The 26,378-nt window shown below is 40.2% G+C and overlaps 1 protein-coding gene across 1 annotated transcript in view; it reads left to right on the top strand.

The window, feature by feature from the left end:
• The window catches only part of GAD2 (glutamate decarboxylase 2), a 41,896-nt gene extending 17,239 nt beyond the window's left edge, over positions 1-24,657 (top strand). Inside the window, exons 8-16 of the mRNA XM_053960371.1 lie at positions 6,859-6,938; positions 10,044-10,098; positions 11,534-11,650; positions 12,767-12,831; positions 16,676-16,754; positions 18,403-18,552; positions 20,279-20,386; positions 21,331-21,420; positions 22,056-24,657. Of these exons, the coding sequence (XP_053816346.1) occupies positions 6,859-6,938; positions 10,044-10,098; positions 11,534-11,650; positions 12,767-12,831; positions 16,676-16,754; positions 18,403-18,552; positions 20,279-20,386; positions 21,331-21,420; positions 22,056-22,229 (918 nt within the window). The 3' untranslated portion in view covers positions 22,230-24,657. The remainder of the gene's footprint in view (positions 1-6,858; positions 6,939-10,043; positions 10,099-11,533; positions 11,651-12,766; positions 12,832-16,675; positions 16,755-18,402; positions 18,553-20,278; positions 20,387-21,330; positions 21,421-22,055) is intronic.
• Positions 24,658-26,378: the final 1,721 nt, after the last annotated feature.

The following is a 26,378-nucleotide window of genomic DNA, read 5'->3' as shown; positions in this document are numbered from 1 at the left end:
ATCATCAGTCTTCTTTCATTTGCACTGTTGCAGGAGCAGTGATGTCCTTCAGGACAGCTGTTCTGGACTACATATGATGCAAGACACCTTGACTCAGAGGGGAAAAAGTGATGGATGCCAGTTGTAAAAACCTATTTCAGTCTATCATTTCAAATACAATGAAAAATCTGAAGTGAAGGCCTCCTCCTGTGTTTCAGCATATCAGCTTTAGGCTGCTGTTCAGAGGAGTCCATCCCTTTTTCAGCATGGAGAAAGCTGCTTAAAGGGATAGCTGCCTTCTCAGAATATTTTAGTTGTTCCATTTGTACACGAGGCAAGACCTGTTAAATTTTAACCAATTCCCTACTGTAATTTTGATTTGCCCAACCAGCACTGTCTTAAAGAGTATCCAATAGTAGCTAGAGATTGTATGGAGCAGGGATTACACCTAGGAGGCAAAAGGACAGAGTCATGCTGCCCTTGAGGAGGAAAAGTGTGCAAAGGGGAAGTTTAGCTGTAGAGAACTAGGTGGGTTCAAGTCACAAAACAGCCTTTGGCCCTTTTCATTGATAGTAGGAAAATAGCTTTAAGAGACTTGCATAATTTATGTGGACTTCATTAATTAGGGATTGTATAGGCTTATCCACAGTTCAGAGAATGAAAAAAAAGCTGGTCATAATTGGAAAGACAAAAATATTTTTCATCTTCTCTGTTCTCCAACCCAGCAAGACTGTTCTCATGTATTTCACAACAGCTTTCTTACTTTCCCACTCATCTAGAAGCCCCCTAAGAAGGAACATCTTGTCAGGAGCTCAGTGAGAGAATAGCAACACTCTTCCTTATCATAGGTTTAGAAAACAAAGAGCAGAGCTAAGAACTGGCAGGTGATTCAGGCTGATCTGATCGTAATGGACCTCTTCACCCAGTTAGAGATCACAGAGGACACAGAGGAGGCTGTCCTTGCCTCTGGCATCTCTCCATCTGCACTGCTCCTGTGTTGAAGTAGCTGCTGCTGAAGACTTCACTAGGAGTGCAGCTCTGGCATGTGCTGACTGAAGGCATCAGCATTGTAGACAGCTGGAGCTGGACACACTTGGAGGAACCTCATCCTCTGGGTGAGCACTGGGAGAGGTGGTCTGGGGTGGTAGGGGAACACCCTCCCGGCAACAATGCACTCGGCATCCACACAGCAGCTAGATCAGAGGAGGCAGTTAGCAATAAATCACCTCTTCAGCTTCATGCATGCTGCTTTCCCTTTGTGAATAAACCCCATTAGTTGCAGGGAGCGTGTCAAATGATTCTCGTATCCGTGGGAGAAGAGTGGCTTTGGGAAGCTTTTATCTGAATAGTTCCAGAAGCCTACTATGAAGCTTCTTGGTGCTGATGCAGAGGGAAATTAAAAAGTGTCTTCTATGTCTGTAGCTTGATAGACCATTTCACACAGGCTATGAAAGATTTTGGGTTGGTTTCTGTGTGGAATGAATGAAAATCTGATTTCTAGTCTACCACTTCCATGATACATAGTGTTGCCCTCTGTCCCTGCAACTTAGGAGATACTTTGCAGAACTGCCACCTGCCAGAAGCAGTCCAAGGGGTGTTGTGTGAGGTGCTGTGTCCAGAGGAAGATTTGAGGAGCTTGAAAGGTCCTGTTTTCTATTTTGTAGCACAGACTACAATGCTGTAAATTACACTCTGGGCACACAGAGTGAGTAGGAATTAGATTTGTTTACACCTAAGGAAACTCAAAATCAAACCGATAGATTTACACATTTTTTTATTTGCATTACTTACTGCATAATAACTAGAAAATTATTTTTATAGTATTTAAAGCCAGGGGAAACTGAAAATTTGGTCTTATTTGAGGAACAACTTAATTCACGTAGCACCATTCAAATCAAAGTAGAAGCATTTTCTAGAAAAGTAGTGCTCTAGTGCAGTCAATCCTAAAGGAGAAAATAATCATTTGTGTCTAATCCTTCATCTGGTCAATACCTTGTGGCTTTTACACTGCTACAGTATCCTCCTGAACTCAGTGCAACATTTCTTATCATGTACAGTGCTGCAAAACTATCTGCACTAGAAAAAAAAAAAAAATTAGTCTTTCTTATTAGAAAAGCAGCATGAAGTTGTGTGTTTGAAAAATGTAAAAGATGTGCATACTAGTACTTTCAGAAACATTAATATCCTCGTTTCTCACCTGATATGAACAAGGGACTTTAAAAACTGAATAGCAGTAGGTAAATGAAACCATAACAAATATATCTCTCATTGCAGTGTATTTAAAATTTGGATAGGACACAGTGTGCTCTTTTTGTAGGTAATTGAAGGAGAAGCTGTAGCTTGAAATCAGATATAAAGATAGGATTCATGTTGCTTAATGTTAATCACCTAAAGTGTAAACATTTCATCTGAGTTAGTCTATACACTTTTTATGGCCAATAAAAAAAAGCAAGATCTGCAGAAGACAACTAATCTTAAGTCTAAAACAGGTGCCAAAGCCTTAAGAGATCAGTGCCTTCTGGAGGTACCTTTTCTTCGCCAACTTTTTGGGAGCCCAAACAGCAAGTCTGAACTGGCAACACATTTTTAGATCATTAAGAGAGATATAGCCCAGCCTACACATCCAGGGATTGCACAATGCTTAAAGCCGAAGAGAAGTGAATAGGAAAGTGTGTTCTCCTTTGCTGGTGAATAGGTGATAAGGTGAGGCTGGGGGTCTCAATCTCCTGGGCACTAGGCTGCCAGTGACAGACCTTGGGGGAGTTTCAGCTGCAGGATGTCTGTCATAGCTTGCTCAGCATTTGGGAACTGGTTACTGATAAGCCACCTCCACAAAGCTCATGTCACTCTGGATTTATGTAAGCAAGGAGAAGCAGCAATCTGAAAAAACAGCCAAGCCCTGTGGGGCTTCTGGCATTAGGATGGTTGTTCGTGACAGCTTTAACCATGCCAGATGATGAGCAAGTAATTTAGTAAGCTATAAAAATAGAAGCATCTGTATATTGAAGCACTTTAGATAACAATGCTGTACTTTTCAGCATCATAGCATTTTTAATTATTCTTCCATTTTTCAGGAGGCCTATTCATTATTGCACGTGTAATACATTTACACTGTCTCTACCTTACAAAGCTAACATGTAAAAATGGCTATCTGGGGAACAAACCTATACCTAACAGCATTTGAAATTTTACATAAAGGGAAAATTCCCCTGGCTCAGTATCACTGATTTTTTTTTTTTCTGACTGTCAGTATGTTCTTAGTCACTAATATCCATACCTTCTCCTTCACCACTGAATTTTACCACTATATTTCTTTACATATAGAAATTAGCTTCCTCTCTGCTGGGGATGTATTTGCAGTCTTCCATGCACCCTTTGCAGTGCATGAGGAGAGAGAGGGAGGAGGCCAGGAAGCCGAAGTGACAGCCCATTCCCACCTGTGTGTCCTCGTCTGTCTGCAAGCCCAGGACAGACCTCCAGACCTTCCAGCGTCCCCAAGCCTGGCTTGTCTTTCAGGACTGGCATCAGGCAGCCTGCACCTGTCCTCCCTCTTTGTTCCCTGGTTCTCCCACCATAAGGCTTCAGATCCACGTAACTCTTACAGAGCTGTGTTGTGAAAGATGGTGTTCAAGCTCCCTTCTTGGTGTGTCTGAAAAGTCTGTAGCCCTGGTATTTGCAAAGGGGTCACATTTAATGTCCTTCCTTGTTAGCCCAGTTAAATAATCTGTGAATAGTTCTGTCTGATCAGGTTTATTTCTGCAAACTTTTTCATCTCTTTGACCTTTATAGTTTTCTGTGTTTACCATTATATTACACAGGCAACCAAACTTTCAGCACCATCACAGGAATATTAAACCAAAATTTAATACTTATAATTGTGAAAATTTTCTTTGGTTCTGCAACTATATTTTTTCTATTTTGCTTTCATCCTTGGTCTTTCAGAGCCCCTCAAGCACTTGGAGTAATCCCTGTAGTGTTGCCCTAAAACATGGAAACATAACAGCAGTCATATGTCTGTGACTGTATACACAGATTGAGCCATTTCATATTCAGAGTTGGTTTAAAAATAGTAATTGCATTTGCCCTTCTGTGCACAGACTTCTGTATTTCTTCCCAATTTATCTGTAAACCAGTTTTGGTTCCTGACCACTGAATTCCCTTCAGTCTGTAAAAAGCCTTCAGGCAACTGAGCTATCAGCACTACCTTCGTTTTTTTTTTTTCCAGTGCTCTTTTAGCAGTGCCATGAGACTTCTTAGCAAGGCAGCTGCACTTGGCCATATTCCAGTAGATGCCTTTGAGCACATGGGCTTAATTTCTTTCCTCATAGTAGACCATTTAAATCTGTCTTTTCTTTTTTAAGACACTTTAACTAGTTCTGGTTTTTAGTAGAAAAATAAATTGCAACAGTAAATCTTTTTAAACTAGTGTGGAGTAAGGAGCAAAATTAATGAATGCAATGTCATCGACTGAAACCCCAGTGAAATATATCTGCGATTCTTCACTCCTAAATCTCTACCTGCAATTATACATTTACACCACCCAGTATGTGGACATCAGTTTGTGTAATACATGAATAAAAAACAGATTAAATTTTTTTAAGTATATGAATTCAATTCTATCTTCATATAGCATATCTGTGAACTGTCATTATATTGGCAATATTTTTGCTCTGTTTTCAATTTTTACAAAGTTCCGAGATACTTCCCTAAACTTGGGAATTTTTTATAAGCCTCGTCCTGCCAATAGGCATTTCATGGCCTCTTCTCCTTCCCACTCTCTCAGCAGTTGCGCTGCTGCCCCATAGGGCTCTGGGAGGCCCACAGGGCTGGGAACAGGGCTTTTGTATCTTTGATGTGTAGAGGTTTTTGGATTGGTCACAATCCAAGCCTCCATCTACAGTGCATTTGTGCTGGGGAAAAGTCCACTGAATTTAGTGAACCTAATGAAACTCATAGAAATGCATTTGTTCAAAAATTCAGTTTTGTGAAGTAAATAACATGGCATGAAAAATGTCAGTGTGATGGCTGAGCTGTGATGTTCAGTGTATAAATACTTCATAGCACCTTGTGACTCCCAGCTTAGAAAAACAACAAAGCAAACTCCAAGATGAACATACGAGTGACCAGTGGCTTTAATATGCTGGATGATGTCTGGGTGTTAAACATCTGCAGTGTCTGGAGTGCTGGTGGCTGCACATGCTGTACACTTCCCATTCTCACAGCGGGTATCAAAGCACTTTGTTCAGAGAGAAGGGGTAGAAACTTCTTCACCTGATGTCATTCAGCACCCACTCCAAACCAGCCACCTTTACACTGGATGAATCTTTGCCTGGAGGTGCCTTTTCCCCCCAGAATGCAGAGGAAGCCTACTTGGTGATGTCAGCTTGGTTAGGCTACCTGAAAGGGATGAAGTCTAGGACAGCAGAGCACTTAAGCACAGGCACAAATGCCCTGTGGTTCATCTAAGTGATGAGTATGCATTTCATTTATCATCAGTTCATGTGAGAGTTGGTCTAATGAGTGTATGTTTACTTTTCAGAGTGTGCTTAGTTCAGGGACTGGGGTGGTTTGCTGTACTAGTACTCAAAAACTGATTTTTCATCTAGGCAACATGTTCAAGGGCTGCTCAATGCACATTGTTCATACACTGCAGCCATATCCCACAGGGAAAAGCTGTACCAAACCAGTGCCTTTAAAAAATAAATCTAGTATTAAAAATATTTACCTGAGAAAGTATTTTCAAATTGTTCATGTATCATCAGTGAAACATGACTTAAGAGCAATCTGAACTTCTTAAAAATCTCTGGATATTGAAAAAATCAGCAGACATCATGAAAACTTAAGAATTTCAGCCAAAATGGTGAGAGTACAGGCATATTAAAAAGGAATTTGTACTGGAAACTCTTAAGCACAGCAATATTAACCATAGCACTCAAGCCTCAATGAAAACTACTCCCTGAGCAATTTTTAAAACACAGAGGTTTTTTACTTCTGAAGTTGGATGTACATGTTGCAGTTCTTCTACTCTTCTTCCTCTTTCTTTAAGTTGGTTTAGAATTACTGTAATTTTCAAAGTGTTTATAATGTATAGAGTCCTTTAGCATGCAGTGAATCTGTGCCCTCATGGCCTTTAAGTGAAGTCCACATGTGTAACCACTGTGCCAGTCTCTTCCCCTACTGCTCTCTGCTGCTTGCAAATACTCCCTTGACAAAGCTTTGTAATCTGCAAACTAGGTCTTCTTTTCTTCTTTAACATTCTGGACACTTAAAAAGTCTTGTTAGGTTTTTGTCTTCTGGATCTTTTTTATAGTGTTACATCCTAGGCTAATGATACTGTAGTATCTAAAGAATTTCCATTTTTTCAGTGTTTAATAAACTGTAGTTAAAATTACTTTAGACAATATTGTTAACAGCTGGGTTTGAGTTAATACAAAATCAAATTCTTGGGGATATAATTTGATATAAAACTGTTGCATTATCATAGTCACTGGGATTCAATTTAGGATTATGCACCAACACTGGCTTGGGAATTAAGTCCTATGAGCAAGAGAAAATTAGGACAACATGCACTCCAGTATGTAACTTACACATTTTATTTTGTACAAGCAATAGAAGCTGCAAGTATGCATGAAGGTCCAGCATGGACCACACTTGTGTATGTAATATTCCAGGAGCAAACCCAGATTAGAGTGATCACTGTTTCTCCAGTTGATGGTAGTGACCTGCTTTGAAGCCTCAAATTACAGTGTTCAGTTTCTAAAAGGGCTCTGAATGCCTTGTGGGACTTCTTGCTGAAGGATTTGCAAGACCGTAGTGTTTTATATTAAATTAAATAACAAATAATAAAACAAATAAATAATAATAAATTTATTTTTTCAGAGTCACTTTTCTGTGAAGAAAGGAGCTGCAGCCTTGGGTATTGGTACAGATAGTGTGATTTTGATTAGATGTGATGAAAGGTAAGTAAAGATGTCAAATACACCTTTTATTGTGGTGCATAACAGAGGATCATCAGGTGCTTATCTCAGACAGAGTATGTAGGATGTGGTCAGCAGTTGGCATAATTTGTCATAGCACTGTCGTCTTCATCAGCTCTACACTAATTTATCCCACTTGAGGAACTGGCTCTGTTAGTAGCTTCTTTGTTGGTCCATTTTCAGAGTTCATAAAATACCTTAAATGCTCTTTTCCTCAGAGGTTTCTGATATTTTTTTTTGTTTCATTCTGATGTGAAACAGGATATCAAACTAATACAGTTCTTGACATTTTGTGCTAAGAAACCAGGAGGAAGCTTGTTTTGGTCAAATCAGACTCTTGTGTTTTAATCCATTAAAATGAGCTGCAGTGGGCCTTTCATAGGAATAAAATATTTAGGAGCATTTGCTACTATAATTCTATTACTTCATACCCCCACCATCTTTCTTAGCTGGATTGCATTTTCCTCAGTGCCCTTGATAGGGATGTGTTTGTGATAGGATGTGAAGAGAAGGATCTTGGCAGCATTGTGGGAAGCATAGGCTAGGAAGGATGGTGGTCCCTGGAAACCAAGAGCTCAGGAGGCAGCTAATCTGCAGCTCACACAGGCTCTGAGAAAGGGTTGTAGGTACCTTACTGCTTAACTCACCCAACTTAAAGATTTAAATTCTCTGTGAAAACCCATTTTGAGAAAACAGCATATTAACAAAATCAACATGTTCTGATAAAAAATTTCAGGTTTAGGCAAAACACTTTCTAAGGGACAAAAAATTAATAGAACCATTTTTACTGATTCTATTGAGAGTCTTTCCAATAGAAAATGCTATTTGAGTCCCTCACTGTTATAAGGTATTGAATCTCTAACAGAAATGGGAGGCTTTGCTGCTATCAAAATACTCTGCTCCTACATTAAAAAACAAGCATCAAGTAAGCAATTTACTGTGCTTATCACAGTGCCTGCGTATTGACTTATGATCCTATTATCTCTTTATTAACAAAAGACTGAACACACCTTCAAGAGGATTTAATGACGTCAGAGCAACCAACACATATCAAAATAAATCACCAGTTGTTTCTATTCACTAGAGATGGATGTGGATCAATGAAGTCTTGTCTTCTTTTTCTCCTTGTGCAAGTTCAGCGTGATGGTTTTCTGTGAAGACCACAAAGGTTGGCCTGCCCACGCTGAAGTAAACAGCAGGATTCCTGTGTGTCTCACAGATACCACAGGATCACAGCAGACAGCACAGAGACAGAGCAGATTGTTTGCATAGCATGTGGGCTAGTGTGGTTGAGAAGAGCCTCTGTGAAGATGTGGGCATGTGGAAGGAGCATGTTGATATCTTGTTTGATGTATGACCCAGCATATTTCCTGGTGCCTCTTTCCCATTCTGGCCCACGCCTGCCAAGTTTGCTTTGTTTAGCTGGTAAACCTTGACACTGTTTGGGCATTGCACTCATGAATTCCTGCATCTACTTGATGTGATGTGGGGCTGCATAATCGCTTGCTTTGGTAAAAAAAATTTGGGCAAGGAAAGCATCTGCGCAGTTCTGTGTATGTTTCTGTGCAAAAGCTCACTAAATCAGAAACTATAAAGATCAACATCTAAATAATGTTTTGAAGAGGAACTCATTGCCCTCCTTTGACATGGTTTTGTCTTTATTGTCTTTATTCCTCTAATTATTTTCTTTATTCCTCTAATGATCCCAGGAGCATTTTTTGAGCATTAGACTACTACTGCTTTTCTCTGATCATGTACATGTGTCTGGGGGGAGCTCACAAGGAGCTGAATACTCTTTAGAACTTCCTTGCACTTCTGCAAAAAAAAATTGGGTTAATTTTTAGATTTAGAGCTTTTTATTTTTAGTTATCCTTTCCATACTTTACTGTTTTGAATATGCAGGAGAGATTTTGCAAAAAAACTCAGCAGTACAAACCCATTTCTGCTTAAATAAATACCATCTCACTGTAAGCTATGTGAGGATGGAAACTTAAAAAACCAATAGTATCTTATTACAATAAATTAATAATTTTTAAAAAAGGTCATGCATCCAAATGTCATGAAAACAGTTCAAGGGTTTATATGCAAAAGAAAACTAAAGCTAATGAGTTTTTTTGTCTCCACTACATTTTGAGCTTTAATTAAGGTTTTTTTATAGCAGTGGGAAATGAGGGCCTAGTGGAAGAAAAAATCTGAAAAAGTCTTTTAAAATTTATAGCAAACTAAATGTACAACATTCAAAGCCAGTGAAGACTTTATTTCTGTAACATGGGAATCTATCATGTTTGTATTGCAGGTATTCATAGTGCCTCTTCTTTTATAGACTTGCTTGTGTCTAAAGCAAAGAAAACCATAGCCTTAATATTCAGTATCAGCTTTGTTTTATCTTGAACCTAGTTAATTTACAGGATTTCCTAAATTAGCCTTCAAGCCTTACCCAACTGAATCTGAAGTGGATGGTTCATACTGGGGGTGTTGCAAATACAGTCAGTGCAAAGGGCCTGACAGTGCATTTAGCAAGTCTAGACTGGCAGCTTCTCACACCCTGCTTTCAGTAAATGCAAACATGTAATTCACTAAACCGTGGGAAAGTCACCCTGAAACATGTTCATCCCTGGGAAGGGATCACAGAGACAGCTGCTGACAGCACCACTGAGTTGCACTGCTCAAGGCTGTGCAGCTCAGCTGGCATTTTTTGTGCCTGCTGAGAGAGAACCATGGGATTTGGCACCCAGTGAACTTCTTGGGACACCGGGCTGAGCCTCTCCTGGGAGACTGAAGCTTATTCCCAGGACTGTAACTTCAGACAGAGCCAAGAGGCTCCAAGGAGCAGCATCAGTCTTTAATGGGGTGGCCATGAGATACTTTCTCTCAGTTACCATCACTATATTGCTGCAAATATTGACTAAATAAACAGGGTAAAAACTCAGACTAATGGACAGAGTCTTTCTGTGCTCTTCAATGCAACATAACTCTTGGCCAAAAAAAGTCACTTTGCTCCTTCTTTGGGTTTCCTGTTATGTGAAGAAGTAACAGCAAAAGTTGATTTCAGGATCAAGTTACTGATAGAGCTCTCTCTTCCTCTAGAGGAAAAATGATCCCATCAGACCTTGAAAGAAGAATTGTTGAAGCCAAACAAAAAGTAAGTTTACCAGCTTTTCTGCTTCCAAAGATGAAAAACCCTGAAGAATGGTAAAGCCAGTTTGCTTTCCTTGGTAAAACAACACAGGCTTGCCCATTAAGTTTTGATTTCTTTCTGAGAAATGTAGCCTGCCAATTAATGAGGCAAGAGTTGCTGAGAAAATATGTTTAAAACTACTTTATAATATCCATGAGCTATTTGGCTTTCTTTTTTATATGATGCTTTGCATAACATCCTCCTCTTCTATGCTGTCAGACTATGATGCAGGTTCTCAGCTGAATATTGTCAAAACTTGAGTCATCATTTTGGGAAATTTGTTTTATTCTAATGCATTGAAAATACTTTTCATAGACTCACCAGATCAATGGAAGGTGAACTAAAATCCACATATCTCTAAAAATGTACATACTTTCGTATTTGTTCACTAGAAGAAGCTAGAATTAAAGCATCGGATTAAAGTATGCAATGAACTCAGCCCAGTGCTTACAGCGTTTATATTCACTAGACACACAGCAGCCAAACCTGATAAATAACACAAATCTTCACTAAAAGCACATTTTTTCCAATAAAAGCAATACAGTAGATTAAAAAATAAGGCAGAATGGTAATAGAGTGCCACTCAAACCCACTGACTGTTGCGGAAGGAAGTTTGGACTTTTTGATGGTTTGAACCCCAGTTCTACAAAAAAAAACCCATAGCCACTCTTGACCTCTAAATACTCCTTATGAAATCAACAAAACTAAAAATGAAATTAAAATGAAACACTGCTATAAATCGTAGCAGACCCCAGTTCTCATAGTGCAGAAGTGATGGCTGGTAAATGCTCTGCTGTGAGGCACAGCATTTAGCAGAGGGAGTTCAAGAGATAGTCCCTGGCCTCTGTGGCAGCTGCTGCTCTTACCTTTGAGGAGCTGTCTCCCTGCTCTGCGGGAGGGAAGGGGCTGGAGCCCCACACCTCCCCTGCCCACTGCCCAGGAGCCTCCCTCAGACACGATGATCCCACTGACAAAACTGGGGCACCACATGGCCAGACACTCGCTGGGATAATTGCAATGCAGCCCAGGGCACAGTCTGCCAGAAATGCTTCTCTCACTGTGGTGCCTGGTTGAGGTTTGTTTATGTGACATCCTGCAGAGCAGACTTTTTTGTTTCAGGCAGGTATGTGAAGCAGAATTGTTCTGTTGAGCCCTTACCTGTGTCATGCATCGTAATAAATGGAGGATGCTGGTTTGGAAGTTTGCTGCCACCTTAAGGTAGAAACTATAATATCGCTGGCATCTAAACGTGGAGAAAACCAGTGTAACACAGCAGGGATGGCCTCTGGCAGACACAGTGGGGTCACTGTGGGGGCAGCAAAAGGGGAGCTGGGTCTGCCATGATATGAGGGGGCTGCAGCACTCTGACCATCCATAATGTCTCTCTGCTTTCTTGCAGGGATTTGTTCCTTTTCTGGTGAGTGCCACAGCTGGGACAACAGTGTATGGGGCATTTGATCCTCTCATAGCTATTGCAGACATCTGCAAGAAATACAAAATCTGGATGCACGTGGATGTAAGTACCATCATACGTTTAGGGCTGGATTACAAGGTGCATTAACATTAATTTATTCATTTTGGAGAGTGTCATTTTGTTCAAAACCCGTTGTATTTGGTTCCTGTAATTAAGTCTAACATCCAAGCACTGACTTCCCACTCCTCTGAAAGGCTCAGGTCAGGGGGATATTTTAGGAGCTGGGACTGTAGTTGTACTTGTAGCAACTGGGACACTTAAGTTGACCTAGTTTTAGTGCTTTTGGCTTTCAGCTTTATCTTTAAATGCTATTAGTAAAGAAATACGTAAGAAGTATACTGAGCACTAGCTCAGCTTCTGCAGCAGCTGCAAAATAAATATATTAAGGAAAAGGATACATTTGTCTGGACTAAAGTACTGCAAATTGCCGATCAGGTTAATGCAAGTGCTAGGAAAATTTATCAGATTGGCTTCTTAGCTTTATCCAGGCTCTTGCCAAGAAATCTTTCTGAAGGATCATCTTTCAGCCCTAGAATATCTTCTATGTCATTTTTGCAAATCCTTTCCCCAAAAAGGCTTGGTAATTGACTTCCCATAGGTCTGTGAGTCTTGATTTTGAGTTACTGTGTCAGCCAAAATCAGTCCATTCAGAGGAAGAATTTGTATTTACCTTAAATACTTCTCAGTCACATGAAATGCCTGCTTGTCCCAGATCTCTGTGAGGAAAGCAAATGAGTAGAGGGCAAGCAGTAGTGGGTCCAAAATATGATGAAAATCCCCCAGAGCAGCTGAGATCCCAGCCTGGTTTGTTGTTATAACTTAGTGACTACAAGACAAAAGGCAGCTGACCCAGGAGCAGATCAGCGAGTCATTAATTACATCATGGGGCCACCCCGTGTGCCAGTGTCAGAGGAGGGGGCGAGTGAGGCATTTGCAGATGATGAGGGTGGGAGCCTGGATTAGGGGCTATTAACTGCTGCTTCCAAGCTACTGGAAGAAAATTGTTTGCACAGCTCATGCCTCAGGCCCCATCTGCCTGGTCATTTTGGAATGTGCCACATCAGTGAGATAAAAAGGGTCCCAAACTGATGGGAAGGCACAGATGTCATCACGGAGGAAAGCAGAGCTCTCATTAAGATAATGTGTCTTGCCTTCCAGGGAGCATGGGGTGGTGGGCTCCTGATGTCGAGGAAACACAAATGGAAGTTAAATGGCGTCGAAAGGTATGGTTTATTAGTATCAGTAAAAGACATTTATTAAATGCATTTTAACATACTCTTGATTACCATAGCAATGCCTGTAAAAATTAAGGATCAGTGTTATCTCTGAGATAGAGTTGGGAGAAATCATACAAACTGTCCTTCCAGTTGAAGCAGCATTGCGGAGTGCCTTTGTGCTACAGTAGTGTGGCAATTTGTTTGGAAGTATAAACAACAGACATTCCATGCTTGTTTCTTTCATCTCCCACCATGCATGCACAGGTCCAGAGTAGTTTGCTGCAGCATTCTCTAATTCAGCATCCAACATGAATAAGCAATTTAATTTCTCTAAGAAGTGAATCTTTTAGGTCTTGTACACCAAAGTATAAAACTTCAAGTATAAAATGTGGGTACACATGCAGTTAGGACAGATGTCCTGCTCTTTCACTTCTGGAGAGAATAGCCCTCTCCAGACTGTGTTATTGATGTCTTCAGTAAATCTGCGCCTGGATATATACACAGTTATCGTCATGAGCTCATAAACATTGCAGATAATGCAGATGAATGTAAGTGATGCTGGTCCAGGCTGGAAGGACTGAGCTTGAACTTAAAACCAGCTGGTTTCTCAGAAACATTTAGTTAAGCCGTGGAAATACTTTCTATAGGATGTTGAAATTTATCTACATTCAAGGAAAGATAAAAACTATTCAGGATTTCTGTGAGCCACAAATGAGTGAAAGCTCAGAGAGTATTTAGAGACATTTCAGAGATGCTTGCCCTGGTCTATATTCTTCCCAGTCACCTATTTAGTCCACTTTCTAAAGTCAGTATACTGGGCTGGATGGAGTCATTTGCATTTCTGTACTTACTGAAGCTCATGATGTTTGAGGGTAAAGTATTACTCCCTTCCTCCTTCTTTATCACTAAATCAAATTGCTGTTCCTTGCCAACTAAAATTACAAACAACTTCCTAATCGTGATCCTGGAGATTGGGAGGATACCTTGCTGATTCAGTTATTTTCTCATACATCTCTCATGCAAAGTTTGGAAAGCAGCCAATGATTCTATGATTTCATTTAGTTAAGATTGTCTACAGCACTCCAGACTTATATATCATGCATTAAAAGGACAAATATCCAACAAGCAAAAATCTACCTCATTGCCTTTGAGGGCAGAGTATGAAACAAAGGGTTTGCCTCTCAAATTGCTGTCCAAATTGTGCTGGAATGAGAAGTTCAGGTTAAATCTACTCTGGAGCATTTTCCACATAATAGCTTTAGATCCAGAACTCCACTGGATTTTATTAAGTGCTTTGATAAGTACCATCTCAATATGTTTGGCAGTGAATTAAGGATATTTGGTATTTTGAATGCTGTTCCTCTCCTTGGTGGACACAGCGGCTCAATTCAGTTTGTCCAGATCTCAAGTGTGGGAACCTTTAGAGGAGACCTTTTAAGGACTTTTCTGTTTTGTGGTAGATAATGGAGTCATCACAGGTCTGAGTAGAAGAGAACTGAAGCTGTTACTCATGTTTGATGGGAGAGGGAACATTTACTGCAGCACACTGTGCCCTGAGTATTCACATCCTTCTGGTAACAATCAGCCCAGCAGGAATACTCCTGTCACAGGAGGACGAGTTGCAGGACTGTCCTTACCATGCCCTCCAGTCTCCCCATGGCAGATTTCAAGGTGCTGGAGGGCACACTGAAGGAAGCACGAGCCCCAGTGTGTGGAGTAGATAGGTCTGGCCAACATCAGGAGTTCCAGCCTGGTGTCCCCTGTCCAGAGGCTCAGGCAGGGGGTCGCAGCTACATGACAACAACATGCCTGCAGTGGGTGAGTGCTCCCTTAGAGGGTCTGGACATCCTTCCCGGGGCTGTGGCTGGTCAGCGATTGCATCAGTCTGTATTTAATGATGTCTCAGGACCAAATTCTGCCAGTGATGAATCTCTCCTGTCATGCATTTGATGAAATCTGTAATAATTTCATCCATTTGATGAAATCTGAAATCTGTAAAGGAAAAAATTTTTTTCTGTCTTTGACCCATAGCCAAAAAATCCCATAGGTTCTTGGTGCTTGGTTATTTGGGCAAACATGACATGGTTTTGGAAAACATCTCTGGATTCCTGTACATTTTTTTACTTCACTGTTTGTCTTGGTCAGCAATTTCTTCAAACACATACTGATGACAGGAGCCCAAAATAACTGATAACAAATGAAAAATGGTGGATTTTGATTTTACATAATAAATGCTTTTTCTGTATGCAATTGGTATGTAATTAGGTAAGTAAGTGACCGTAGGGTAAATTAAGTGTTTTAGTCAGATAATTCCCATCTGGCTATTGTCAGTAAGTAACCCTTTTGCTTGAGAAAATGCATACCACTGTTGTTACTTAGAGATCTCTTAAAGAATTTCCATCTGATTTTCCATAGGCACAAATAAAATTAAAAACTAGCATATCAAGGGAAACTCATAGACCTGAGTGGATGTTCAGAACCATTAGCTTTGGTGTTGTAATCAGATGACTGACTGTGCTGATTAAAAGCTGCCAAATACTCAAAAAGCCAAGCCAAGTGGCCAGATGTTGCCTGTGGAAGACTGTTCCCTACAGATTTTGCACGAGGCACTTGCACAGTCCCATTTAAATAGCAAAGAAGAAAGCACAGAAGAAAGACTGCCTGATGTCCATATGAATTTTGAAGTCGCTTGCTTTGAAGGAGTGGAAGCAATTTGGCTTCCAAAAGGTGCATAAACCTCCAAGAACTGTCTCCAAGTCTTACAAAGGAAAACACTGCTAGATTCTAACATGCTCTCCTCTGTTCACATCAGTGTTACCTCAAGTGTGTCCTGGGTCCTTTAAGTATTCCCATGCCTCAGTTGACTGATTTATACCAATTTCTACCATCAAAATATCAAAATACAAATCACTGCACTAGATAAAATCACGTTGCACTATGTGCCCTTGACAGCTTGCCAAATAGGATGCAAATACATATGTTTATCAGCTAACTCATCATATGTAACAATAGTAATTATAAAATAGCCAGTCAAGCATAACACAAAATTAAAATAATAAACAACTGGACAATCTTCCATTCAGCCCTCACCACCATCTCAAATGTCTCTTCTCTAGACTGTATTGTGTCAGCTCTCTGTTCCCAAAACCTAGGCTGAGAGCAGGTTTTCCCACACATGTGTCCTGAAGGGAGGCAGAATCAGACTTTTTTCTGGCAAGATGGGCCAGTTCCATGCTTATTACTGTAGTTGTGTGAATTGCTGTAGCCAAGCAAAAATTAGGGAGCTGTGAAAATTTGCCGTCATCAGAGCAACAAGAAAAATTACTTTGGGCCAGCTTTTCCAGATTACTCAGAGACTTACTGATACCCAGAAGTATTAAAAAGAATTTTTCAAAATGCCTGTGTAAGCTATTTACTAAAATCTTGCTGAAACTGGAATCAGAGGCAGGGAGATCTGCTAGGTTGCCAGCTTCTATCTGTGTATTTAATTGACTGTGCAATTTTAGAAAGTTCATCAGTCAAGTGCATGTTTTTAGGAAGTTTGCCCTATGTTTCTAAAGTATAGATGACTCCCCAGAAAGTTTAATGCTGATTAAATTTAGTGGATAGAGCAATTATCCTGTGATAATTTGCCAGGATTGTCATCCAAAAGCCAACTGGAGTGGATTAGGTCCCCTGTGAAGGCATTGCTTTCCTAATATCAGGCATGATTATTTTCAGCTTTGGTTGCTCAGAAAAAGGAAAAAAGTGAGTATTGCTACATGTTTGGTATTATTCTAATTATTTCTAAATGCCTCTGGCATTTCATCACATAGTACAATGTCTGAGTTTCATGTGGTTTTCTGCCCAGGGCTAACTCAGTAACCTGGAACCCTCACAAGATGATGGGTGTCCCACTGCAGTGTTCAGCCCTGCTGGTAAGAGAAGAGGTATGTCACAATATATGTGCTTCTCTGCTTCTTTCTGGCATTTTACTTCTAAAAATCCTGGGTATTTTCTTCATAACTGTGCCATAGCTAATACTTGTTAATGTGATGAGGATTATAACATGAACTGAGAAGAGACAGCCATGACTGCAGAAGGAATTAAAGCAGATACCTAGCAAAAATGAGGCAATCAATGGCAATATCTGTACAGAATTTTGTGACTTTCCATTCTAAATGTCCATGGTTAAATTGTGGCTGCATGACTGTGTAACCCCACCAGTTGCTGTGTAGCATAAGATGTAACTGCAGGTGAACTCTGATCCTCTTGGGGTGAAAGTCATGGTCTATATGCAGCACAACAGTTGGTCCAGAATCGAGGCATCATTACACTTTCTAGACTTTTATGATATTCCTACCCAGCTTTGATCTATATATCCACTTGGGGGCACATGGAAGTAAAAATGGAACACAAAGTGCACTTGGAATAAAAAGTAAACATTTCATTTAGTGCTAGAATTTGAATTACCCTTCAAGCCTGTAATTTTCATATAACCATCACTGACTGGGACAGCTGCCGTACAGCCACCACTTAATAGACCAGCTATCAAAAAGCTGGTTGCTGTTTTGCTAACAGCTGTACAACAGATTGTATACAAAGTGATTGCACTTAGGAAGAGAGAAACTGGCTTTTATTTGCCCTCTAGGGCAGTTCCCCAAGACAAAGCCTGCCCAGCTGAAGTCTACCATCCCTCACTTCTAGTGAGAACAGATGGTTCAGATTAGGAGAAAGTCAATTCTTTTCTCCCTCTCATTTTGCTGTCTCAGTTTTGAGTTACACATAAAGATTAGACTTGATGATAAACAGCCATGTTATGATTCTTCTTGGACTGGAAATAGCCATTTTAGGCAACAGCCCTAAGGTATACCATAAACTTGGTTGAGATCTTAACTAGAGCCAGAATGTGGCTCTCTGCCTTTTACTTAAAAAGCTAAAAAGGAAACCTCATGCTTTCATGAGCCAGGTTTCATCACCTTGTTGTCTTCTGTCCCTCCCACAGAGTTACCTCTTAGCAGCCCAGGTCTAGCTGGGTTTTTAAAGGCCATATGCTCGTCTGTCTGTTCAAAGCTTTCTATACTGCTGAAGCAACCAATCTACAACTGAGGGCTTTGCAGAAAAGAGCTGTTCCTACAAAGAAAGAAAACAATAAAAATCAGAATTTTAGAGGCCAAAGCAATTGAAAAGTGCTGTGATATTCTTTAGATTAGTCACCAGTTGTCTTGGTCTGACTCAGAAAAGAAGCCTTCAAAGGAAAGGATGAAAAGGAACCAGAACAAAGAATAAAAGGCAAGGTCCAAAAATTAAGTTAAGCATAAGAATGCTAGGAGGCACAATGTCCAGCTTTTTTAAAAAATTATTTGGATCTGGGAGTGGATTACACATTGCTGGATCAGGTACCAAGGCATCTTAGGCACTGATAGGGATGAATCCACTGAGCAACTAAGTCTAGTTTTGTGCTTTTTTTTTGGTCTTGTTTTTGTCCTTGGACATATATTCGACTGAATTTGGGTGTTTTTTTCACCCAAAGCAACCCTCAAAGCAGTAGTCAAATCTGTGCTGACATCCCTCTGCTTGTGTCTTTGTGTCCATAAGGGATTGATGCAGAGTTGCAATCAAATGCATGCTTCCTACCTCTTTCAACAAGACAAGCACTACGACCTGTCCTACGACACGGGAGACAAGGCTTTGCAGTGTGGACGGCATGTTGATGTCTTCAAGCTATGGCTGATGTGGAGGGCAAAGGTAGGACTGCCTGCTACACATTTGTTTGTATTAAAATAATGCACACCAGATACACTTGAGGGATTTTTTTTCTGTAATCATAATTTTAGAAAATCCCTGACCTGAATTTCACATATATAACATGAAAGAAAGAACATTATTATTTTCTGGGCATTTTATACTTTTAAGGATGGAGCTTCAAAGCAGCACACATGATTTTGAAACTTGAACTGTATATGGCTTTGCATAGCATTTGCCTTGTGTAACCATAGGAGTCTAACAGCATAAATCATATGCCTAGGAATGTTGTTACAAAGATTTCTGGAAATAAAAAGATGTTTTAATTATATTCAGAAATTATACATGGCAAATCAAGCCTGGAATACCTAGGCAATACCTAATTGCATGCAGTAGATATGAAGTAATCTTTTGAAGGAGTAGAGGATAACTTCATTGGGAAATCTGTAAACACTAGCTCTAGTGTCTTATCTATATTGCTAAATAAGTTCTTGTGTGTATTTATTTAATCTATTATGTCAGGTTGCCTAAGGTTGGTTCAGAGGAGATGACATCACTGTTTTCATTTCCAGAAAGCCTTAAAGATTCTCATGTGCTTCATTAAACCTCTGAGGAGGTGTGGGAGTCTGTAAAGGAGGATGCAATAGCTGTAGTGCTAACTGGGGTCTGCAGAGTGGCAGGCGATTTTAGCCACATGTTTCTTTTACTCCAAGCCTTTCTCCCACGGCTACCTCTACTCTGTTTTGAAATCTTTATACACAGAGGGATAATGACATGGGCTTTTAAGTCAGTTCTGCACTGCCAGAACAGATTTAGCAGGCACATGCATCTATTACTCAGAGACATTTCTCCTAAAGCCCATTTTTTCAATATGGCTTGTACTGCTTTTTCTCTTTTCACACTCTGCTTGTAATACTAACATTACAAAATAGGGTGTGTGATTCTTAAAGAGTTTGTCTATTCCATCTGTTTATTCCCCTTCCTCCCTCTTGAAGCTGCATCCTTTGTTTGAAGCATCACAGTTGGGGATTGCAGGAACAATTATGATGTCACAGAGAGGATTATGACTTCTGCCAGGGAAGAAAAAGCAGGCTTTTCTGCAGCTCTTAAAAACACAGCTTCTGAGTTTGCATGGTATCTGTTAGAAAAGAAGAAAGAACACTACAGAGGCAGGGTAGTATCTAAACAAAGTGTGCATTTCCACAGGCATCAGACAGGGCTCTAAAAGTGTATCTACCCATTCTGTGCTTAACTAAAAAAGAAAAAAATAATCTTGGAAAGTCCTCAGCATATCATTCCTGGAAGATGAAAATCCCCTATCCTGAAAATAGTGTGAGACTCCCCATGTCTGGAACTCAACACCTCCTGAAGACCCCCCTCCGTGCCAGTCCAAGCTGTCCAAAACCATCCTCAGCCACTCTGCAAAATCTACCAAAGGCACCCTTTGAGGTGTTATTCAGGTTCTCAGCAAAATATTCCTGAGAACCAAGCAAGTACCTGACGCTTATTTTGCAGAGTTGGCTATAGGGGTGCCAGTGGCAAGAGCTAGAGACAAATGAGCTCTGCTTATCAAAGTGCCCTTATCACATAGAATCAGATCCTTGATCTCACAGAGACTTCTGAGAGGTGACTTCAGCTGATGTGTTGGCAAGTATTGCATGGTCCTTTTGCCCTTTTAATTCATAGAACAGATATTTACGTAACTTCTTTTCTTCATCTCTCTGTAAAGGGAACCACAGGATTTGAAGCACAAATTGATAAGTGCTTGGAACTTGCTGAATACCTATACAATAAAATAAAGAACAGAGAAGGGTATGAAATGGTGTTTGATGGAAAGGTATGTAGTGCAACTTCTTTTTCTCAGTTGGTCAGCAGTGTTTGCTTCATTACCTAGTGGGACGCCACCAACAGGTCAAATCAAGCAGTATGAGACAGAAAGCAGGGACCCTTGTAACAAAACCTCTTGTGCCTGTTCCTCTCTTCCTCATGGAGTGCAGGGACAAGGAAGATGAGGCAGCTGTGCATAAGTGTTCAGTTTGCTCAGTTTAACACTGCTGAAACAAAACCCCAGTATCTCAGCCTAACACAGCACACAGAGGTAAAATGAGAACCAGCTCTTACGTTGTAAAAACAAGTTGCAGTTTGCTAATAGCAGGGTCTCTTAGGAGTGGGTGTACAGTACCCCACAAAATGAACAAAAAATGTCAACTAGTTCTCACTTTATGCCTTTCTGCTTAGTGGTCCCATAGATGTTAGATGAGCTAAGATGCTGTGGTGCATGCGTATTAATACAGCAGCTAGCTGAATAAAATTGAGACATAATAAATTTCATTAAATGTAAGAAAATCTTAGACTATCTTATGCAACACCTGTGGGTCCTGTTTACAGAAACAGATTCTGTATTATTCTGTCACGTAATAAGAGTAAATGACACGGTCCTCACCTCTAAATTATCTGTAATAGACTCTTGCCTTAGCCACACAATCCCTTCAGCCCCTGGAGGGGGCAAGAGCTGCAAAATCCAGATGCCTTTCAGAAAGGTGTAAATATATTTGCCCAGCTGGATGATGTGTTTCTGCATCTGACACCCTGGGAATAAATTGCTTAGAATTATCTTTTCTGCATTAATAATGATGATGACTCTCAGTGGACCACAATAATGAAAATCATTGACTGCTGTCACAAGATGATGTATGAGAGGGAGGGAAGGCATGAACTTAATTGCAATTGAGACATTATGAGCATTTCTTACCACGTAAACCATTATTATTCTGTGCTTAGCCTCAGCACACCAATGTCTGCTTCTGGTACATACCTCCCAGCTTGCGTGGAGTGGAGGACAGTGAAGAGAGAACAAGCCGCCTGATGAAGGTGAGCAGTGAAACCCTTGCAAGCAGGCAATCCCCAGAATGATTTCCCAGGGCACAGGGTAAGTGAGGTTCTGGCAAATGACAGCTCCATGGTCATTTTACTGCTGGTCAGTCTGGCACCACCTTGCTCTGGTCCCCAGGTGTGATGTTCCCTGGCTTTGCCTGGTGTCCAGAGCCCATATTTGTTCAATGTTTTATGTACTGAAGGTACTGTGAACTGCAGTCACTAAACACAGCAAGGGCAGCAAAAGCTCAACAACACTACAGCACCCGAGCTTATGAAAACAATTGTGGCCATGTTATGAGCAGTACAAAAAACAGCTACTGTGTCCCTGTCAGCAACATTGAGAAAGTAGCAGAGGGAAATTTCCCCAGTCAGTTAAAGAGCCTGACAAAGAAACAGGATAAACTGAATGCCTTTTCAGTGTGGCATTTATTCCTTACTGGAGGTTAATGTTTTTGTTAATACTGGATGTAATTTCATTTCAGTTGCTTGTAGCTCTCCATCCTCTGTAAAGAAAAGGAAGTATATTCCGGTTTAATAACAATGAGGGTGATGACAATAATGAAAATAATGATAGTAATGACAATAATAATAGTCATCATCATCATCCCCTACTTTCTGTTGCTCTGCAGGTGGCACCAGTGATAAAAGCCAGGATGATGGAGTATGGCACGACCATGGTGAGCTATCAGCCCCTGGGAGACAAAGTGAACTTCTTCCGGATGGTCATCTCCAACCCTGCGGCCACTCACCAAGACATTGATTTCCTGATTGATGAAATAGAACGCCTGGGACAAGATTTATAATAACTGGGTGTGAAAGTCTGTTCCTGGATCTCTAAGTAGACAATTAAGTTGTCACAAACTGTGCGAATGTATTTGTAGTTTGTTCCAAAGTAAATCTATTTCTGTATTGTGGCGTTGGAGTAGAGTACAGTTTAAAATCAAGAAACATGGCTCCTTTAAAGTCCTTTCCTGAGTTTTAGAATGCCTCTTTAATAATTAGCTGCACAAAAAAGCTTCATTGAAACAAATAAGGAAGACCAGAAGATACTTAAAATTTTACCCCAAATTTTAACCTAATAATTACTTTAAATTAACAGCAATCAGACTGAATGATGCCAAAGTTGCCCAAAATTATGACAAAATCAGACTGGGGGAAGTGGGAGGGGGTTGTGAGATGCAGAATATACATGCTGTATGTTTAAAAGTGAAAGGATTTTGCCTTTTTCGTAGTATTAGAACAGAATTTCTAATTTACCTATAGCAACATTTCAAATGTATTTAAATAAGTATAGTTTTACAAAAGGAAATATATATATATATATATAAAAAATCCTATTTTGTAAACTATATATTTTTATTTTATATGGGTTATAAAACTGCAAGTACAGAAGCTAAAAATTAACTGGGATTCTTTTTCTTTTGATGGAGGTGCCTCAAATATTTATTACTGCTTATTTTGAAAGACAAGCCCACGTAATACATTCTTCCTCCATGTCATATGGATTGTACATCTCCAGGGTTGGTTACTGAAAAACCTCAAGAGGACTGCAGCTCTTACAACCACTTAATAAGATCAATTACAGTATAACAATAGGATGCTATTATTCCTGATTATGTTTCCCACGTGGCCTAAGCAGACACACAATCAATATACAGTGCTAACCAAGACTGAAATAAGGTTGTATTTGGATGGTTTCTGTGTTCTGTGTTTAAAAAACCTATTAAAAAAAAAAAAAAATGTCACGTCTGAGTAAATTCTTATCTCAAAACTATTTCTGCTGTGAGCAGTCCCAAACTACATTGAAAACCTCACAGCTACATTAAGAAGGTGAAGACTTCTTACAGATGTACAGGTCTGCAAGACAAGGCCTAAATTAAATATGACTGTAATCTGAGTGACAGGGATGGGTCTAGGTACAGACTGGTTTGTCAAAGGATTTCACAATGTTGGACTCCGTCCTTGTCTACAATGAAGTCAAGATATTATCTGCCAAAGAACAGCCCCTACAGAGCCTCACAACCTCTTTAGAAACCATGGGCACAGCTCTTGCAGAAATTATTTGCTGCATCATTCCTTAGCTTTAGAGGTGTCTCTGGCATGGAAACTTAAATTTATCCCTTCTCCCCCCAACATCTGGAAGTGTTGGTAAGAGTTCTGCAGCTTTGACCTGTCTACTTATAACCCTACTAAAGTTTTGGTTTTAACTTTGCCTAAATGGCTAACTTGTGTTTGTAAAGCAATATGATTTTGCTGTCTCTAAAATACTTGAAGACAAAAAAAGAAGTGCAATGTGGGTTTAATTTCATCTAAAATAGATAAATGGAGTATTGATTAATGTAATATGAGGACATGAAGTAAGAGAAAATAAATAGTGTCTGTAATTGTGTTGCCTTTATTATATTGATAGTACTGTTTTGTCACCTCAGATTGAGGCTGTGCACTTTAGATTTAAACTGTACAATGTTGCAAATCAACATGTGTTGCTGTATAAGCTTGTACAATATATTATTGATATGTCATTATTTGTGTGGTAGTAGTATTGACTCTTGATATTGTAAGAACTGCATTCACGCCTGTCCCTCTACTGTATCTTCGCTTGATGTTAACCTCTCCTCGTCAGCTTCTGGGCACGCCCCTCGCCTCACTTCTGTGGACTTCCATTGCCACCTGCATTGTGATTCAAGCCAAGCTGTAGGGGAGATACCAGTTCTATCAGAAAGGCCTCAATGTGACCTCTGCTAAACGTGTCAAAATCAGCAGATTAATCACTGAAATACTGAGTAGAGCAGCAAATTATATTCTTTTTTCTTGCTGGGAAAAAGGCAAGCAAAGAACTTATAAAGTACAAATAGGACAGGGACCATGACAAAGGTGATCAGTAGCCCGGTTACATCTTGCATGTGCAATTACGTTTTAAAGTGCTAAGTGCAAACAGCGTATTTATTAGATGTGTGTGCCAATCCAAGATTTACATGGTGTTCCAGGAGAACCAGCATATTTTTTTTTTTTTACACATTACTGTACTTATTGCAGCCAGGAAGGAGCAGCATAGCAATCTGTTCTTGTGTTTGACCAAAGTATCTTATCTGTGGTGTTGATCTAAATCCAAATAAAAGTGTAACATGTGACTCTGGGTTTTTTCATTAGCAGCACCGATGAGCACTCTAAGCGTTTATCACTTGTGCCATTTCAGAGCAAGGCCCCAATAAAGAGAATGTTTAATTGGAACTTGTTATGTCTCCTACTGGATTTTTTTTCATTACAAAATGCATTCTGTTCACTACTGTAACATAAAAATACCAACTCTACCACTAGACATTTTCTGAGTCAGTACTCCAGACCTTTTTTGGAGGCAATACTCAGCACCAGCACACAAGAGTAAATCTGCCATCTGGTATTCCTGCACCTTATCTTTACAAGATGGATTTAGTTGCTTTTTTCTCCTCAGACAGCCTCAATTTTTTTATGCTCTGTTTTGTCTTTTTATTTCACAAGTACTTATCCCCAAATTAACCATAGACTCAAATCAGCCTTCAGGACAGCACTGAAAGCAGTCAGGGCACTTGCCAGGACAGCACAGACTATACAATGGCAACAATTTAAAACTGCTATGAAGTAAAAAAAGACAAAACAGCCAATACAAAAACTTAAGATTTTAATCTTTAGGTCTCTCCTAGCCCAAGGCCACCTCCCTTCAAAATCTGCCACCAATCTGCTCTACTTCTCTTCCACCCTCTGCGATGCTGCCTAGTATAACACCAGCAGCAGAGAAATTAAACTGTGCTGTTAAAGCCACAGCAGTCTGGAAGCTCATGCCTGAAATGGGATTTTTTCCTATCCTTTCTTTAAGTTTCTAGCAGAATTTAAGATTAACACCTGTGCTGAACACCTGCACAGAGCCCAGCTAGGAAATCTGTAAGGAAATAGAGGGAGAACTTGTGGGGATAAATTACTGTCCTCATCCCAGTGAAGCTCTCATTTTGGCACTGGGATGGGAAGCACTGGTTTAGCCTTTTTGAGCACTACCCTCACAGGAGTGGATGAAGCTTGGACTTCTAAAAGTGACTGGCTTGCCTCAATACCCAGTAGTTAATAGTTGCTGGGGTTTAATGCTGAAAAAAACAGTGTAGGTGGGCTCTTGTACAGCAAATCCTTGTCTCTGGTGCTGTGTTGTCAGCCTTCAGAGTGGCTGAGAAGCAGATGAGAAGCTGAAGAAGTTGTCAGCCCAGCTGAGTTGTTATTCTGATAAGACAATATGGACCACCCGAGGTCGTGGCTGATGTGGTCATTGCCTCTTGATGACTTTGGCTCTTTGTGGATGCTGCTCATTCTGCAAATGGCCTCCAGGCAGGACCCAGGGAGAACCCCTTGCCTACCCAACAGCCTACATCTCCAAGGAAGGCAGGTTTAAGAATCAGGTTAGTTGTAATTGACTCATGTATCAGCATGGCAAAGGAAGGACCAAAGCAAGACAGAGCTCAGGAAGATGTGTATCTCTCATCTGACTTAGCCAGGCTAACTGCCAAGAAGAAATTAATTCTAGATAGAAAGCAAGCCCCATACAAAGCCACTCTGTCTTTAATGTGCTAATGTCTGAATCCTACAGTGTCTGAACCATCATGTTTCTACCTGGCCAACCTAACTAAAGGGACTAATTCAGCCATCAAGGGAAAGCCAAGTGCTGCAGCTGAAAGAATTACAGACCTGACTTTGCTCTTCACTGAGAAGACAGAACACCTAAAGGCCATGGCATTGTTCATTACAGCACTGTAGGATGCAGGTGTATAGATTTTACACTGTACTTTGGAGCAAGAAATTGGGTCTGAGATTAGAAGAAAATTTACCTCTTTTTGTAATAGAATAAAAGCCTTGCTGCTGAAATTCTTGCATTACAAGTGAAGATGAAAAAAACCCTGTTCTATAAATTCCCATTTCATGAACAGAGCAAA

The sequence above is a fragment of the Vidua chalybeata genome, chromosome 1, assembly GCF_026979565.1.
Source record: "Vidua chalybeata isolate OUT-0048 chromosome 1, bVidCha1 merged haplotype, whole genome shotgun sequence".
Classification (NCBI taxonomy): Eukaryota; Metazoa; Chordata; class Aves; order Passeriformes; family Viduidae; genus Vidua; species Vidua chalybeata.
This window is presented reverse-complemented; position numbering and strand designations above follow the sequence as displayed.